Source organism: Setaria italica, chromosome III (assembly GCF_000263155.2).
Source record: "Setaria italica strain Yugu1 chromosome III, Setaria_italica_v2.0, whole genome shotgun sequence".
In the NCBI taxonomy this organism is placed as follows: domain Eukaryota; kingdom Viridiplantae; phylum Streptophyta; class Magnoliopsida; order Poales; family Poaceae; genus Setaria; species Setaria italica.
Genome location: NC_028452.1, coordinates 18,148,333 through 18,165,762, shown reverse-complemented (window position 1 = coordinate 18,165,762; position 17,430 = coordinate 18,148,333). Strand labels below are relative to the sequence as shown.

The following is a 17,430-nucleotide window of genomic DNA, read 5'->3' as shown; positions in this document are numbered from 1 at the left end:
ATAAAGCGATACAATGATAAGTACTCTTCGACGTACTCCTTCCGTCCCAAATTACTCTCCTGTCCTAAATTACTATTCATTTTGGCTTTTAGCTTTTCTAGATACACTAGGATCTACGGGCAAACTAAATTCCCTCCACAGTCCATAAGCATCGGTACATAAAGAGTCTGTTATGGGTCATGCATGGAGCATGGAGTTGTGATCTAACAACCTACAGAATCACTAAAGGAAAACATCCATAGATGTGTATCACATCAAGCATCTAGGTATATTGCAAAATCTGAACTTTCTACCTCTTTACAATCGTTGTTAGGCTGACAATCAAATTGTTTCATTATTATCAACATTTTGGGATTTCAACCTTCACCACAGTTAATGCAAAACTTCAGGCAAAGACCAATGATCTATGTGTAGCTGCCTAAAGAGATTTTGTGTCCCAAAAGTCTAGGATTCAAAAACGCATCCAGTATTCACAACACATTAGCTATCATGCAGAGTAGATTCACCAGAGTTGGCCGATGACAATTAGCAGCTACAGTGATTCAAATAGATATACATAATAATGCCCAAATCTGAAAAAGCAATATTGAACAAATTGGAAAAGGTCTGCCTGGTTCATTTAAAAAAAAATTGGAAAAGGAGGAAAGAAGAAGAGCTCCAGAAAATCCCTGTTTGCTTTACCTTGCCCCAAAGTGTTTTCTTCTTCTCAGCACCTTAGTGTCAGCTCTCCAAATCCTATTGGAATAGAGGAACGGACAGATTGGATTGCGAACTCCTTTGGCAACCATAGCCTGCTTGTTAATTCACCAATTAGAATATCTTCTCATAAAACTTCTGGGGGCTCCACCTGGTTGAAGCTCTTGAACAACTTGGGCTCTACAAAGAAAGAAAAGTTAAAACTAAAACCTCTACAACCATCACGCTGGAACAAACAAGAAATAAGTAACAGATGAATGCAGATCGTAAATCAAATATGGGGATCACCCCCCGACATGTCTGTAACATAGAACAAAACAAAGAAAGTATAAGTGCCACTTAAGTCGAAGCATTCTGCAGCATACCATGGAGCTCCTTTGTTTGTAGATAGGGCCATGAGGAGCTGACACAAAAGTACACCATCCATTTCAGTAGCTACAGTGATCAGTTCTAAATCTTTCACAGCAAAATAGATTTGAATCATAAACAACAGAGGATTCATAATTGACACATAATCTGATTCCTGTAGAAGACAGGTTATAGCTAGGACATTAATCTATAGAAAAAAAATATTCTGAGAAGGGAAACCGAAATAGCAACTGACTGTCTTGGAAAGAACAGGTGCCAACTGCCGATAAACACCATGTTTGGATCATTCATAACAGCGATGTTGCCAGTGCATTCCAAGCTGCAGAACAACCCCTCCATTGGTCATTTCAGCAATAACCTAATCATAAAACTGTGCATTACATTCAAAATATTTAATTGGCCCAGGTGAAGATAGAAACCTGCATGTCTCTTAAGTGCCTTTCTCTGATGCTTGAAACAATTGCAGTCAACCAAGTGCTCTGCCTTCTAAGCAATAACAGAAATTCATTAGTAACCACAAGCAAGATTTAATAGTCACTACAAACAGCCATTCATTAGTAATCTGCCTTCTAACAAAAGAAAAGGCATTAGTCACCAAAGGCAATAAATCATTTCATAATATTTTAGCAGATATTAAAAAAATTAGAGATATTCATCTTAGAAAGCATACTGACACGCACTCAGTATTAGAATTATCAGTGGCGCAATATCAGAATAGAGCAGATGATCTGGTGCTTTTTTCCCTAGACATGCATAGATTCTTTAGAAATGAGTTATGTGCATGTGATTGTAAAATATCACTGAGACACCAAGCATCAAATTCACATAGCTCACATTCAGATAGGATTTGGGATAAGGATGGTATCTCCACACCAACAAAGAAAAATTGCAGTGTTAAAGAAGTGGGATGAAACATACATCGGAGATTGAAACATACATCTTTTCCTAGGTGAGAGATCTCCTAATTATCAGCCTGTTCGCTTCAGCTTATCAGCCACCGAACAGTATTTTTCTCTCACAACAAATCAGCCGTTTCAACTTTTCAGCCGGTTTATAAGTCCAGCCGAACAGGCATGTCATACTGAGCACTAAAGAAGTGCGATTGAATTCTTCTCTCTTCGAGATTTATTTCTGGTTGTTTCGGTCTGTGAAACACGGATACGCCAGGAAGGGTGCGTATCCCGTTTCGGATACGTATCCGATATGGATACACGGCCGGGATACGTATCCGCGGCGTGTCCGCGTATCCCTTCTTAATTGGGCCGGAAACGAAGGAACGGAAACGTTTCGGCCCAATCGATACGGCCCAGCCCAACTTACCAGTTACCACCATCCCTTGCCCTACTCCCGAGTCCCGACCCTGCGCAGCCGCCTCCGCCTCCCCTACGCAGCGGCGCAGCGCCCGTGTCCGCCGCCCGCCGGCGACCAGCCTCCGCCGGTCCGCCCTCCCACGCGCAGCCTCACGCCTCCGCCTCCCCCACGCAGCGGCGCAGCGCCGGCGGCGAGCTTCCGTCCCTACTCGCTGGCCGGCAGCGACGAGTTTCCGCCCCTGCCACGTGGATCCAGGCTGCAGCGAGTTCCCGTTCTCGATCTCCCCTTCTTCTTCAGTTCGTGGCCGCTGCGACGAGTTCCAGGCCCCTGCGACGAGTTCCTTGAGTTAATCCCCTTCCCCGTTCTCGATCTCCTCTTCTTCTTCAGTTCGTGACTGCTTGTTGCTTGATTTCTTTGCTCCCCACTTCGTCTTCCTCTCCCCATTCTCGATCTATTCTATTTCTGCAGTGCGGTTAGTGACATCCTGTTGCTTCATTGCTTGTATGCAGTAGATGGCGTCTCCAAATATGAGCAGTGCAGCAAGTAGGAACTTGCTGCTGCATGAATTGCAAGCCTGCATGCCTTTTATTAATTTTCTAAATTTGAGACTACTATATTTGAGAGTTGAGGAGACTTGAGAAGGAGAACTGCTGTGTTGGAGTAATAGTACACTTAAGTAGTTAATTGCAACGGTTTATTGTTATCAGTTTTAAAATTTTAATATGCATTATTAGTTTTTATTTTATTTTTTAAATAGTAAACGTATGCGCGTATCGGGTTTTTTAGGAAATTGCTGTATCCGCGTATTCGTATCCTTCCGACACCGATACACGTATCCATATCTGTGCTGCATAGGTTTCGGTAGTACAGTCCTCCTGCTTGTCGAAGAAAAAAAGATTTATTTATAAGATGATATGTTCACTAAAATTGGAAGTCACATTGTTACATATTGACTGTGACTGTTAGGAGATTGACAGGTAATACTTGGTAAAAAAACCCATCTCCACTTGTTTATAAGGGTAAAGGGCGCGTACCTAGATGTTTCAATTGGTAATGCTTTGTTTCATGAAGCAGAAGTGAATGTCTATATCAGTGGCACAATCCAAAAACCTGATTGAAGGAACTCTAACAAAAAAATAAGTCAAAGCAAAATATATGTTCATCTTCTTAACCTTGAGTTTTCTGGGACACCTTGAATCCACAACACCCCCCCCCCCCCTCCTCCCAAATTTTTTTTTACAAAGATTACCACAGTAAAAATCAAATATTGGAATGCCTGAGAACTCGCATCTTGCCATTCAGCTTATTAGAGGGCACAAATGAGAGAGAGAGAGGAAGGGAGGGAGATCTTGCGTTTGTGGCTCGTGCCTGTGCTGGGATCGAAGGGAGCAAGACCCTCTCCATCCATGTTTCCACCCTCATGGGTGCAGCTGGCAGCCTTACCGGACCAAGAATGGAGAACTTGTTCGAGAACCCTTGTTTACTTCCCAAGTTGGGAGGTGCCAAATTGGCATTTTACTATAAATGCGACACTGTAACGTTTCGTTTGTATTTGTGAATTATTGTCCAAATATTGACTAATTAGGCTCAAAAGATTTGTCTCGCAAAGTACAACAAAACTGTGCAATTAGTTTTTGATTTCGTCTACATTTAGTACTCCATGCATGTACCGCAAGTTTGATGTGATGGGGAATCTTCTTTTTGCATAGTGTCAAAATTGGGAGTTTAGAGGGAAGTAAATAAGGGGCAATTCTAGTCTGGCTGTCCAAGGGCTTATCATGGGCGTCTGAATAGGCAATATTGAGCAGATAAAGCTTCCTTGAAGCAACAAATGCAGCTAAGATCCGCTTCATCCCTCCCGTGGTGCTATCCAGTGCGTACTCGATTTCATACACTGTCAGGCCACCATGACCTGATCTCTCTCCAGCTGAAATCACCTCGGCAGACTTGGTGCTTTCCTGTTTTAAGTGAAAAGATTCAATCAGTTGCCTGGAGGCTAATAGCACTGATTCGCCAAACATATCAAAAGAAGTAAATAGAACACAGGTAGCATCAATGACAATGAGAATCCTGATCAGCACATTAGCAGTTCATCTAAATGGGGCATTCCAACTGCCACACTGTGTGCAAGCATTAATACCTTCTTCTTCTCTGCCTGCAGAAGCCTGCCGGCGACAAACTGCCGCGTCCCAAACTCCGTCAGCGAATTGAGCCGGACAGGATTGACGACAACCCCAATATTGTTAGGCCCCCATTTGTTTCTTTAGTAGCTCCTAAAATTCATGTCACATTCGAAAAATTCATGTCACATCGAATGTTTAGATACTAATTAGGAGTATTAAACATAGACTAATTACAAAAATTAATTGCACAGATGGAGGCTAATTTGCGAGACAAATCTATTAAATCTAATTAGTCCATGATTTGACCTTGTGGTGCTACAGTAAACATGTGCTAATGATGGATTAATTAGGCTTAATAGATTTGTCTCGGGAATTAGCCTCCATCTGTGTAATTAGTTTTATAATTAGCTCATGTTTAGTCCTCCTAATTAGTCTCCGAATATTCGATGTGACATAAATTTTAGTCCAGACTAAAAATCCAAACACCCTTTTACTCCCCTTCCCCTCCCGCTAAAACAGAGCCGTCGCGCCCGCCTTCTCCTCCTTCACCAACCACACCCAGCAGCAGGACATTATTTCACATACGCAATTCGCAATCCCAGTACAAAGAGCATCCTACGCTGCTACATTACATTGCTACGCACGCAGTACATACGTCGTTCAGGTTCAAGTGCTCCTTACCTTGGGCCAGGAGGACGGCTTGAGGAGAGTGAAGCCCTGGTCAGTGTACCGCTCCTCCGGAACTCCACGTTCTCCTTGTGCTTCCGCCGCCGCCGCCGCCTCGGACGCGGAGGCGAAGGGAAGTTGCGACGACGAGGGGGGAAGGGGAGGGCAGTGAGGAACAACGTGGCGGTGGACACGGCTCTCCGGGTCGGGAGCAGAGGCTGGGAGGGGGAGGCCTCGCATTTCGGTGCGACGGCTCGGGCCCAATGCGGGCGGCGGCGGTGTCGGCCGGCGAGCGCTAGCGGCGGGCCGCAGCGGGGACAGACGAGTGTCATCGGTATCTCGTCATGAGCTATGCCGCTGTGGCAGCGCCAGCACGCTGCGAGGTCTCGCCGTCGGACTTGTGGCCGAGATCCGCGCGGGCATCCGGATCCGACGGGCCCGACCATCGACCTTGGTGTGGCGATCCTTTTTGGAGCTCCACCACCGGTGCCGCCACGTGTAGCTGTTGCTCCTTCCCCGCCGCCTCCGCCGCCAGAGCGGGTGCCCCAACCTCCATGGGAGCATCGTGGCGGGGTCCAATAAGAGGGCAGAGCAGGCGGGTTGGGCGGGGCGACGGCGGCCTCCGTATCGGGGAGGCAGCGACAGCAAGGGTAGGGTTTGGGTGGAGAAGGGGGGGCGGCGGGTGGAGCAGCAGGAGGCGTAGGTGCTACGGAGTGTGGACGCAGAGGGTTGGGCGGAAGACGTACGGACGACGGTAATTTGTGAAGGGATTCCGCGGAAGGCGCATCGTCGATCGGAAGGTTGGAAACGACTAGAGGGACATCGGGCGAGTTTTCACGGGAGGGTTTAGGGGGTGTTTGAGTTTAGATCGTGCCACATTGAATATTTGGAGGCTAATTAGAAGGGCTAAATTTGAGTTAATTATAAAACTACTTACACAGATGGAGGCTAAACGGCGAGACGAATCTATTAAGCCTAATTAATCCATCATTAGCAAATGTAGAAGCACATTGTTATCGGTGTTTTATACCGGCAGCCTACCAATGGGGTACCCGAGGTAGTCGATTAGTCGGTTGGGGGATCGCCGGACCTGGAACCCGAAGGTAAAAGCGAGGGCACAAGCCATGAATTTATACAGGTTCGGGCTGCCAAAGTAGTGTAATAGTCTACGTCCTATTTTTGGGTGTTGTATATTGCGCCCTGCGCTTGGGTGTTGAGCTTAGGTGAGCTGCCGATCTAGGTACCGTCGCCCTCCTTTATATACTCCAAGGGACGGGAGTCCTAGTCGGATTACAAGGAGGAGTCCTAGTAGGAGTACACGGTATGAGTCCTAGTCGAATTACAGGGAAATCCTAGTAGGAGTCCAACTTCTTCCTTCCTTGCGGGTACTGGGGATCTATCCCCGACAAGCCCCGAGCGCTTCATAGTCGAATGCAGCAGTCTTCGAGTAGTCTTAAGATTTGTGCTGAGTAGTCTTGGTGCTCCTCCAGTACTTTATCTAGTGGAATTTTCAAAGCTTCTCAAAGCTGCCATGAGCCTATGGTGTGCTCAAAGCCTTGATCAACTTAATATTGTAGTCTTCATGTATGGAGGGCGACGAAAAGTTGCACTCCATATGGAGTAGCGCCGAGCCTTAGGTTGAATCGTAGAATCAGGCTGAGGGTCAAAAAATCTTGAATCTTCTTCTTTCGGCTTGAAAAATTATTGGGTGTAGCTTATCAGCCCCCGAGCCTTGAATTGATTGAATAATCAACTCAAGGATCTTCAATCTTCACTCCAGTCATCATCCAAGTAGTCTTGCGGCGTCCAGCCCCCGAGCTTATGTGCCAGGTGAGCCGTAGGAGCCACGTCGAGTAGTTATTGCCACTTAGCCCCTGAGTTTGGAACTAGCCTGTACGCTTGGCATCCTGGAGCATCGTCACCGAAGTTTGATCTAAAAGAAAAGATGCGTACATTATGTAGCATTTTTGCGAAATATTAAAACTGCTGAAATTTATTCAGCGATCAATGTAAACATTGTGTGTCATGCTCTTGTTCCAGTCATACTCTTCTCGAGTAGTTAGCCTATTATGTTTTAGGCTCTCAGTCCCCGTTTAGCCGTAGCCGCTGCGTGTGTGAGAGCTGTGTCTCGTGTACGCGTATGAGCATTGCTGTTTGCACGTGTATGTGTGCTAGCATTTGGCGTCACAGGTGCACCCGAGGCTTTCACGAGTTAAAGCGTGTTCTGCTCGAGAAGAGTAGTGACCTTAAGAGAAGACAAAAAGGAATAGTCGTTGTTGCGATAAAAAGAGAGCGCGGTAGCGCGAGAGAGTTTGCTGCCCTCCGACGAGTAGAGCGTGAGAGGAAAGCAAGTTAGGAAATAGTTAGAAAAGTGACTTAGCTTGATTCGTGCTTAATTGTCGATGAAGCCGTGGCGGTCGTCGATGAAACTGCGACGGTTGTTGATGAAGGCGACTAGTCGGAGTCGATTCCGACTAGTTGCCGACGGTGTGAGGCCCGCCCTCGACTAGTTTTCTAGTCGAGGCGAGTAGTTGGAGTAGTCATCAGTGAGCATCGCGATGTAGTTGGAGCAGTTGTCGGTGAGCGTCGTGATGTAGTCGAAAAAGTCGTCGGCGGGTTGCCGAGCGCCTTCCTAAGGCTGAAATAGTCGTCAATGAGCATCACGACGTGATCGAAGTAGTCGTCGGTGAGTCGGCGTGGCCGGACGTTGATGCTGTAGTGCCCGCGTACATCTTCTATGCTCGCGAGGTGAAGATCTTATCGGTGCGGTGATACATGCTGCTGGCGCTTTATTATTGGGGGCACTGTATAGCCCGATCAAGGAACATGCAGGCTGTGTACGCCTTGCATGTGTTTTTGACAAGATCCGGTATATTGACCTCCATCGGTGATAGCAGGTAATTTCTTTTACGAAGTACGCCGATGGTAGCCACCTTGATGTTTATTTTGTTGCCGTGGATCCTTCCTCCTTGATCCGCGTGACTATTAATTGCCCTTCCCGCTTCCGTTCGGGACTCGAAATTCTTGTTTGCTTCGGACTTGTCAACAGTAGGCAATCAAATCGTGATGTGCCTGGTCATTGGGCGTGTTTGAACATGTCGAAAACGCAGGTGCAGCTGCGGATGGCGTCGGCGATGGTGTGAAAGGGTCGGCGTGGAAAACCTTGAGGCGGTGCCCGTACGCGTCGCCGCCGCACGACAGGTGCTAGAGCAGCGCGCCCGCCACTGCTGCTGCCAATTCCTCCTTGGCCTCCTCGCGGCCGGACGTGGCAGCGTGGACGGTGTACCCCTCTGCGGAGGAGGCGGTTGACGAGCATATGAGCCGGATGTGATAGAAAATGCATCAAAGGAGATGGGTATGAGACCCATATGAGCTACACCATGGTGGTAACCCAACCTATGTGATCGGAGATCCCGTGAAGTAGGATCTGGGAAGAACAAGCCATGGGATAGTATGAGAGTATCCTACTAACCCACTCGAGAAATGATGCAACACTCTCAAACTACTGCATGGCAGGCTGGCTACTGCCTTAATATATTTTGTTGGCTTTAATTAGCAAAGATGTTGCCCTGCAGAACATCTTGGAAAAATAATTATATGAGCCCGACTGTTGTAAGGTCGCAGTCTGTGAGACTTGGGTGATCTCTATTAAGCTCATGAAGAGACCAGGGGGTATGACCTATATGCCCCACCCGCGGGGTAGGCTACAGACAGCCAGGTACTAGTCCCAACTTTGAGTGAAACTTGTTCGCACAAAACTTGCAATTCAAGGCTTAGTCCATTGTTCAAGTTGTGGATGAATGTAGCTTGAAGCTCTAGGCGAGAGTTCAACTTAACAGTCCTCGCTGAAACACTAGTATATAAACAGCAGTGAGAAACAGACAAAATCTCTGATGGGCATTTGAGATCTGGTGGGGGATTGTTGAAATAATGGGCCTAGCCCATAAGTAATTTCAGAATTTCAAATAAATCCAAAGGCCCATTAGCGTAAAGAGGGGGTACACCATCTATTAGTCCCATATTGCTAATAGATGAGGGTGTTGGGACTTTTCCTCCCTATATATATGGACCACCTCCCTCATGAAAAAGATGCGATATAGACTACTATACGAGAAGGCCCCCAGGTTAGGGTATCCCTAAAGTGGTCTGTACTAGTTAGGTTTTTGCCTCCTCTCGCTGCTGCACCGTCACCATAGTCTACTCCATCCCGATTGTCGGCGTGCACCGGCGATTGGGAGAGCAGGTCTCCGAAACCGTCATCTTCAGCGATCCTGCACCGGGAGAGGGCGAATAAGGTTTTTGGGAAGCGCTCTGCGCGACTGCTCGATCGCTTCCTCCGCTTCGTCAAGTTCTTCGTCGACTCCTTCACCACGGCTCGTCTACCTCTTCGTCGCTCGGGTGTCACTCGTCGTCGCGAACAACGTCAGGCTGCTGATCGTCGTCGCCTGCTGTACCCGGTAGTCGTCCAGGAGCCGGTCTTCATCAAGAAAGAAACGTACGATCTCTTATCTCAAATTATGTCTTCCATACTAGCTATTATGATCTGTTGCAGTCTGATAGCACTGGATAGTATGATAGAATGTGTGATTCTATTTGCAATGATAGACTTGTCTAGATCTTGCGTAGACATGTCTAGTTTAATCTGTTATCTCTTCATTGTATTCATGATTTATTTCTGGATTAAATTAAAACTAAAAGTGCTTATATATCCAACAGGTACCCTCGCCCTCCTTTATATACTCAAGGGGGCGGGAGTCCTAGTCGGGATTACAAGGAGAAGTCCTAATAGGAGTACACGGTATGAGTCCTAATCGGATTACAGGGGAATCCTAGTAGGAGTCCAACTTTTTCCTTCCTTGCGGGTACTGGGGATCTATCCCCGACATTTGTCAAATCACGGACTAATTAGGTTTAATAGATTCATCTCGCCGTTTAGCCTCCATATGTGTAATGGATTTTGTAAATAATCTATGTTTAATACTCCTAATTAGTATCTAAACATTCGATGTGATATGAAATAAAGTTTAGCCCGGTCCAAATCCCCCCTTAGTTTTATTACCAGATATAGTTTTTGTTACGTGTCTGGACATAATCTACGTCGAGGGATATGTTAAAGGTTATATATTAAAAAATTAAAATAAATAGTAATCTGGAGTAGATCTCTTCCACACTGGACCATGCAGCAGAACATGTTTCTCGGTTATGTTGGAAACATATTATGGATTATCCCTTTTTTTTAAAAAAGGTGGCACTACGCCGACGACATGTCAGAGCGCACAATGGCATAGTGCCAGCCACCTGATGTGTTTGGGCACTTGTTTAATGACTAGCCAACAAGAGATGAGTAGGATGGTGTCTGCATCTAGCTTTTGAAGTATGTGGGAAACCGATCTCATCGAAACGACGACGTCCGCGCCAGCGTTTCTATCATCTTTTGATCCAAACCTAATATAATGTTCACGATATTTTTTGTCCATGCAAATCATGGGAAGGAAAGGGAAGATTTGCGGCTGCACTCTAGCTCGCCTAGCATCTGGCTCATCGTGTCTGTCAACACGGGTGCTTCCTTCCAGGCCGCGATCCACGCGACCCTGATCCTGTGACTCCGTGAGGAAATGATCCTCCAGTTCACTCCAACCCCATTTGGGAGGACTTCAACTTCGATTTCTCCACCGGCTGAAGCTGGAGCCCTACCAAACGATAAGATGGCAAATGGCTTTGGTGGAGAAGCTCCACGAATCGCGCTGACTGGAGCCGATTGAGGGAGCGGGAGCTAAAAAAATTAGCTCCCCACGGTTTCTCGCGTCGTTGGACACCCTTGTCCCTCTAGTGGGGCCCGCAGGTGGAGGTGGCTGGTGGGTGCAAACGAGGCCTGAGGGCGGCGGCGTGGGAGTAGAGGCGCGGGGTGGTGGTGGCCGGCGGCAGACAAGCCGCAATGGAGGATGGCCGAGGACGGCAGGCGGCGGTAGGCGTGGGGCAGAGGTGGCCGTCGGCGCGCTGGGGCACGGGGCAAGGCGGAGCTGGGGGGAGCTGGAGGGCGCTGGGCGGGTGAATGGATAAGAAAGAGAGAGGAAGGGAAGCTAAGCGAAGGGAAGGGAAGGGGAAAGGATAGGAAGAGAAGAGAAAAGAAGAAAGGAAAAAGAAAAAAAAGGAAAAAGGAAGATAAGGGGAAATAAAGAGAGGAGAAAAAATAGGAAGAAAAGATAAACCGAAAAATAAAAGTAAAATGAATAAGGTTATCCAGGTTAAACAGTTAGGAGAAGCTATTTGCTAAACATATTTTCATCCACACAGAACCGAAGTAAAAAAAAAACTACTTCGCTGGCCGCAGCTCTGCCGACGAGCCCACGTGGTCGTTGATCGTGGTTGCATTGTGTCGGGGGGCGTTTGTCGGTTTGGACACTACCATCGTCAGTTCATTGCACATCGTCCGATCCGAGATCAACGGGGCTAGCGTCGCAGACTGCGACATGGCGGGTCCCAGAGCCGCTGACGATTTCAAACGGCAATCCCGAGGTGGCCAGGTGGCGCGACCAAACATCACAGCGCACCAACCCGTTCCTCTCGTGTCGTGTGTCCAATCCAAATCCCCCCTCCCCAAGTCCCCATCGGCCACGGCCAGTACCCGTCTCCTCCGCTCTGCTCCTTCCCGCCTGACCCGCGCGATGGCGGCTGGTGAGGCGGCGCCGCTGTACAGGGACGCGTCGGCGCCGGTGGAGGCGCGGGTGCGGGACCTGCTGGGCCGCATGACGCTGCGGGAGAAGGCAGCGCAGATGGCCCAGATCGAGCGCACCGTCGCGTCGCCGCGCGCCCTCACGGAGCTCGGGGCCGGCAGCGTCCTCAACGCCGGGGGCAGCGCGCCCCGCGACCGGGCCTCCCCGGCCGACTGGGCCGCCATGGTCGACGGCATGCAGCGCCACGCCCTCGCCTCCCGCCTCGGCGTCCCCATCCTCTACGGCACCGACGCCGTCCACGGTCACAACAACGTCTACGGCGCCACCGTGTTCCCCCACAACGTCGGCATCGGCGCCACCAGGTATCGGTCGATCGGACCACGGACCACGTGTCTGTGTGATGCCGCAACCGTTTGCCCGCGTCACCGTGCTATGCCCCTGTCCCTGTGTTTTGTTATCCGCCAATTGTAGCAACCGTGTTACCGTCGACCTCACAGGGACACGGAGCTCGCGCGTAGGATCGGCGAGGCGACGGCGCTCGAGGTCCGCGCTACCGGCATCCACTGGACCTTCGCGCCCTGCGTCGCTGTGAGTGAAATTCAAACTCTCTCCTGATTAATTGGTGGCGGGATATTCCTGATGGGCGTTTGGTCTGGTGCATGCCAGGTCTGTCGGGATCCGAGGTGGGGGAGATGCTACGAAAGCTACAGCGAGGACCCGGAGATCGTGCGCTCGATGACCACCATTGTCAGCGGTCTGCAGGGGCAGCCGCCGGCAGACCACCCTCATGGTTACCCCTTCCTCGCCTCGGTCAGGTACTTCGATGGTGATATTTTAGTGTGTTATCTGTATGCCCACGACCTGTTTGTGGAAATGTGCCCATGTGGTTTGCAGGGAGAATGTACTTGCTTGCGCTAAGCATTTCGTAGGGGATGGTGGCACGGACAAAGGGGTGAATGAGGGTAACGCCATTTGCTCGTATGAAGATTTGGAAGCGATCCATATGACACCATACCCTGATTGTATAGCTCAAGGGGTGGCTACAGTGATGGCGTCCTACTCTAAATGGAATGGGGAGCCATTGCATTCAAGTCGCTATTTGCTGACAGATGTTCTGAAGGGAAAATTAGGCTTCAAGGTAGCTGAGCCTATAGCCATTATTTGGTAATAATGATTGAATCTTAGGTTGGCTACAATGTTGACGTGCGTAACTTCCTGGTTCAGGGTTTTGTCATTTCAGATTGGGAGGGCATCGACAGGCTCTGTGAGCCTCAACAGCCTCGAGGGTCTGATTATCGCTATTGCATTGCACAATCAGTAAATGCGGGAATGGACATGGTATATGGTTATTGAGTGTTCACATGAAATGCATTCTTCTGTTATCTGTTCTTTTTGCCTACATTGAGCAATCTATAGATTATGATACCTCACAGGTTTGAGAAATTTTTGGAGGATATTGTGTTCTTGGTAGAGACAGGGGAGATACCAATGTCTCGGATTGATGATGCTGTTGAGCGGATTCTGAGGGTTAAGTTTATTTCTGGAGTGTTTGAACATCCATTTTCAGACCAATCTCTGCTGGACACAGTTGGTTGTAAGGTGACATGCTCTTTTATGCTTATTTTTCTGTTTTAGTCATCCAAAAACTTGATATTCCCAACCATATATACTTCCTCCGTTCCATATTGTAGGTCATATTTATGGCACCGAATAGATATACTATAAAAATATATTTAATGAAGAATCTAATAGTACTTATTTGGTATAATAAATGTTAGTACTTTATTGTATAAATTTGGTCAAACTTGAGATGCTTTGACTTTCCAAGAATGTTGGAGTGACTTACAATTTGGAACGGAGGGAGTAATATGTTGACCTTTCAGGAACATCGGCTGCTGGCACGTGAGGCTGTTTGCAAGTCTTTGGTGCTTCTGAAAAATGGAAAGGATCAGAAGGCGCCATTTCTTCCATTGGCCAAAAATGCAAAAAGAATACTGGTTGCAGGAACACATGCTGATGATATTGGATATCAGTGTGGTGGGTGGACGATAGCATGGCATGGAGATAGTGGGAAAATAACTCTTGGTGAGATGAAACTCTGCTTCGCAAGAATAAAATTTTATTTATAAGTTTTCCGTACTTCATACATTCTTTGTTTTGTACTCCCTCCATCCCAAAAAGAATGCAACTCTCTCTTCCCGAGAAGTCAACCAATTTTAAATTTAACCAAATTTATACAAAATAGTACTAACATTTATGGTGCAAAATAAATATCAATAGATTAATCATGTAATATATTTTCATACTAAATCTATTTTGAGACATGAATGTTAGTACTTTTTTTTATAAATTTGCTCAAACTTGAAATTGTTTGACTCCTCGAGAGTTGCATTCTTTTTGGGACGGAGGGAGTACTGTCAATCAATTGTTTGACCTAGACGATACAGTTGTCTAGTATAAGAGTGCCTGGTACTCCCAGGTAGTGCAGAAGGCTATGTAGTGTTGTCACTTGTCCAGAGTTTGAATTAGCATGGGTATCCTCTTTCCCAAAGGAATGGCCATTGATCCTGAATAACCTTGGTCCTGAATAAACCAGTTCTCACTTGACGCTTGGAAACTCTAGTAGTTAACTAGTTATTGATAATTCATATAGCATTTTCAACTGCCATGGTGAAAAGAAATGGTAACTTGTTGCTCTGAAAAACAAGCTTAAGTTGGTTGTACTATATCATTGAAGTAGTATGTTGTGTTTTCCTTTGAGTAGACCTCTTCCTGTTTTCATATGGACTTATTATTTTTTTTATATAAAAGGAGCATTTCTAGTTTTATCAGATGAAAGCAGTACAAATCTGCTATTTTCAAAAATCAAAAATAGCTATTGATGCGATCTAATCAAACAGGTACAAGCATATTGGAGGCCGTACAAGAATCAATGGGAGTGCAAACTGAAGTTGTGTATGAGAAATGCCCAACAGAAGCTACGATTGAAAATGGGGATTTTTCCTATGCAGTTGTTGTTGTTGGAGAGGTTCCATATGCTGAATGGACAGGAGATAGAACTGACCTTGGTATTCCATTTAATGGCTCCGAGCTTATCACCCGTGTTGCAAGTAAAATCCCTACCCTGGTGATTGTTATATCTGGAAGGCCATTGGTTATTGAGTCACAAGTTCTGGAGAAGATAGAAGCTCTAGTTGCTGCCTGGCTACCTGGAAGTGAATGCACGGGAATTACCGATTGCCTCTTTGGAGATCATGATTTCATCGGCACATTGCCTGTGACATGGTATAGGTCTGTTGATCAATTGCCTATAAATGCTGGAGATGCTAACTATGATCCGCTGTTCCCTGTTGGATATGGGTTGAAAATGTTTCAAAGTGGTGATGGCTCAACATAACCATATCATTTATTTGGTTATACATTCGAATCTTTGTGATGTTGTTAAATACTCTGTACCCATTGGCTATTGGAACTTAAAAGGGAAATGATATCATGTAGCAGTGTTCATTGTAATGTGTTAAAAACATTGTATTCTTCTCCTAGATTTTATTTACACCTTCGATCACCTTTCAACATGAGTGCACTAATTGGATTTCCATCAAGTCCATATTACCATTTCCCTTGACCAGTTAGTGTTGCTTTGTTCATTACCATTTTTCTAGAAGGAAACTATGAACAGGGAGGAGGGAGGATTGATGCATATCAGGAGATTAAAGTTCAGGGATGATACATTGGAGGTAGAATTAAATAGACTTATCAGTTGCTCTGAATGACGTCTTTGAGCACTTAGCTCATTCTCTTAGAACCATGATGGTAAAAGATCAAAGCACTGGGAAACAGATTCCTGCAACACGGCTCCCTTGGAAGGCTTCAGAGCAATAAAATTCTTAATGTGGTCTATATTTTATGATACGGTCATCTTGTAGGTTGGTGGTGGCTGCTTTCTGGAAATATCTTTGGACCTTGATGGTCTTCTCATACTGCCAGTAGCCATATTGTGCAAGCATCACAAATCTCAACTGATTTGCAGGCATATGTCCTATACCTAACAGTGGACATCATCTGAAATGAAGAAAACAGTACGGTGAAGTGGTACAAAATATGGTATTACAGTTGCCTCTGTCATACTATCTCTGCAGCCATGGCATTGTTATCAACTCCAGTTTTCCGTGCGGACTGAAACTCTCATTATTTGAGATACTATGAAGTCACCTTGTGCTTCTTCTACTATGGCAGTTACAATGACTCTTACGCAAAATCACCTGCTGGCAGGACACTCTCCCATGTTTCCTCTCATGCTTAAAGTTGCTTATTCACAATGGTTGTTACTGTCATACTAGGATAATTGCTGGGAATTGGGAGAAGTTCAACAGGGGTGGTTAATGGAAATACATCCTCAACTCAGCATCAAGCATACTGCTGAAAGACATTATTATTTGAATTGTTCTCAATATGTTCTATTATGAAGGACATCTTGCTTGCACGAAACTTTTTCATCAGGTATGGAACTGCTAAAACATTTCCAGCATAGCTGGAATTTCACATTTTTGTCATTCAAATGATGAGTTTTTTTATTATAAAGAAGAAATTGAGACATCTGACGCTGAAAGTAACCATGTTCCTGCACTTTTACTTCAAATAACTTACAGGTAACACTGTTCCTGCAACCCTGAGGCGTGGATTTGAGTAGTTTGTGGATTACTTGAACATTCTGCAAGGCTGAATTTGGCAGGGATCTTTAAGTGAAGGTTCTTTAGAAGACCATTTTGAGCAGCCCCGCACTTTGTGCATTTCTAAATGAAATTGCTGCACGGTAACTTGGTAATCTCTTCAGATGGTTGGTTTTGTGCTTTTAGATATATATATATATAAGTTTAGTAAGAGTGTGAAATTATTAACTGTGACGTAGCAGGTGCTAAGAAATGTAGCTAGGTTATCCAAAAGTTAAATTTCAACTGCCAAAGCTCACAATGCAAAAAAAAAAGATATCTAAATAAATTGACTTGTATTTTCTTTCATATCTTAAAGGACACGATATTTGAATACTTTTTTTTTAGAACGTGAGCTTCATTACTCAAATAGCAGGATTACAGTCGTCATTCAGGATATTTGAACACTTGAGAGTATTCTTTTATAAAAAAAAACTTCTACATGTACCCTGAGAGTATAAAGCATCCACGCTTCAGTAGTTACGTAGTTCTTCAAGCGAATCTAATGGCAGTGGATGAAGCTCTGTAGTTGAGCTTCTTGTGACAGGTTCCCACAGGGTTACTTGGACCGGAGTAATATTTGAGTAATTTAATTTTTCATGCCTTCTACTAAGGTCAGTGGAATTAACACATCCTAATTATGACAAAACAGGTAGTGATGTGGAATAGATACTGCAGTCTATTTATGGTTTCCACCTGTGAAATAGTGAATTTGAGTTACTGCTAAGTTAGATTGCTAGAAATTTTTGCCATTCGTTTTCCTAAATAGAATAGGAAGTATACACTTTCTATGTAGAGACTTGATGTTCATGAGGCGTTAATAGGGCTATAAACCATACCAAGAGATAAGGACAAATGAAAAGGGAAGCAATAGCCGAAAGG

General features: G+C 45.8%; 1 protein-coding gene, 1 long non-coding RNA gene and 1 pseudogene across 2 annotated transcripts; 2 read left to right on the top strand and 1 right to left on the bottom strand.

Moving 5' to 3' along the window:
* The first annotated feature begins 1,900 nt into the window (after positions 1-1,900).
* Positions 1,901-3,082, top strand: LOC101773887. Its single transcript, XR_214859.2, has 2 exons — positions 1,901-2,721; positions 2,886-3,082. It is a non-coding gene; the product is annotated as an uncharacterized LOC101773887 (long non-coding RNA).
* A 378-nt stretch (positions 3,083-3,460) lies between these two features.
* On the bottom strand, positions 3,461-5,611 carry LOC101781328 (annotated as a pseudogene).
* A 6,122-nt stretch (positions 5,612-11,733) lies between these two features.
* On the top strand, positions 11,734-15,435 carry LOC101773215 (beta-glucosidase BoGH3B). The gene is made up of 8 exons (XM_004961849.4): positions 11,734-12,201; positions 12,337-12,427; positions 12,506-12,654; positions 12,734-12,977; positions 13,064-13,177; positions 13,256-13,438; positions 13,723-13,924; positions 14,740-15,435. The coding sequence occupies exons 1-8, from the start codon at positions 11,831-11,833 to the stop codon at positions 15,234-15,236; spliced, it is 1,851 nt and encodes a 616-aa protein (XP_004961906.1). The 5' UTR covers positions 11,734-11,830; the 3' UTR covers positions 15,237-15,435.
* The last annotated feature ends 1,995 nt before the right edge of the window (positions 15,436-17,430 follow it).

Bases quoted from the DNA above. Each gene is read 5' to 3' on its own strand.
- LOC101773215 (XM_004961849.4), top strand. From the start codon at position 11,831: ATGGCGGCTGGTGAGGCGGCGCCGCTGTACAGGGACGCGTCGGCGCCG. The intron at 13,178-13,255 runs GTATATGGTTAT...AGCAATCTATAG, and splicing joins TAAATGCGGGAATGGACATG to ATTATGATACCTCACAGGTT. The intron at 13,925-14,739 runs GTGAGATGAAAC...CTAATCAAACAG, and splicing joins TAGTGGGAAAATAACTCTTG to GTACAAGCATATTGGAGGCC.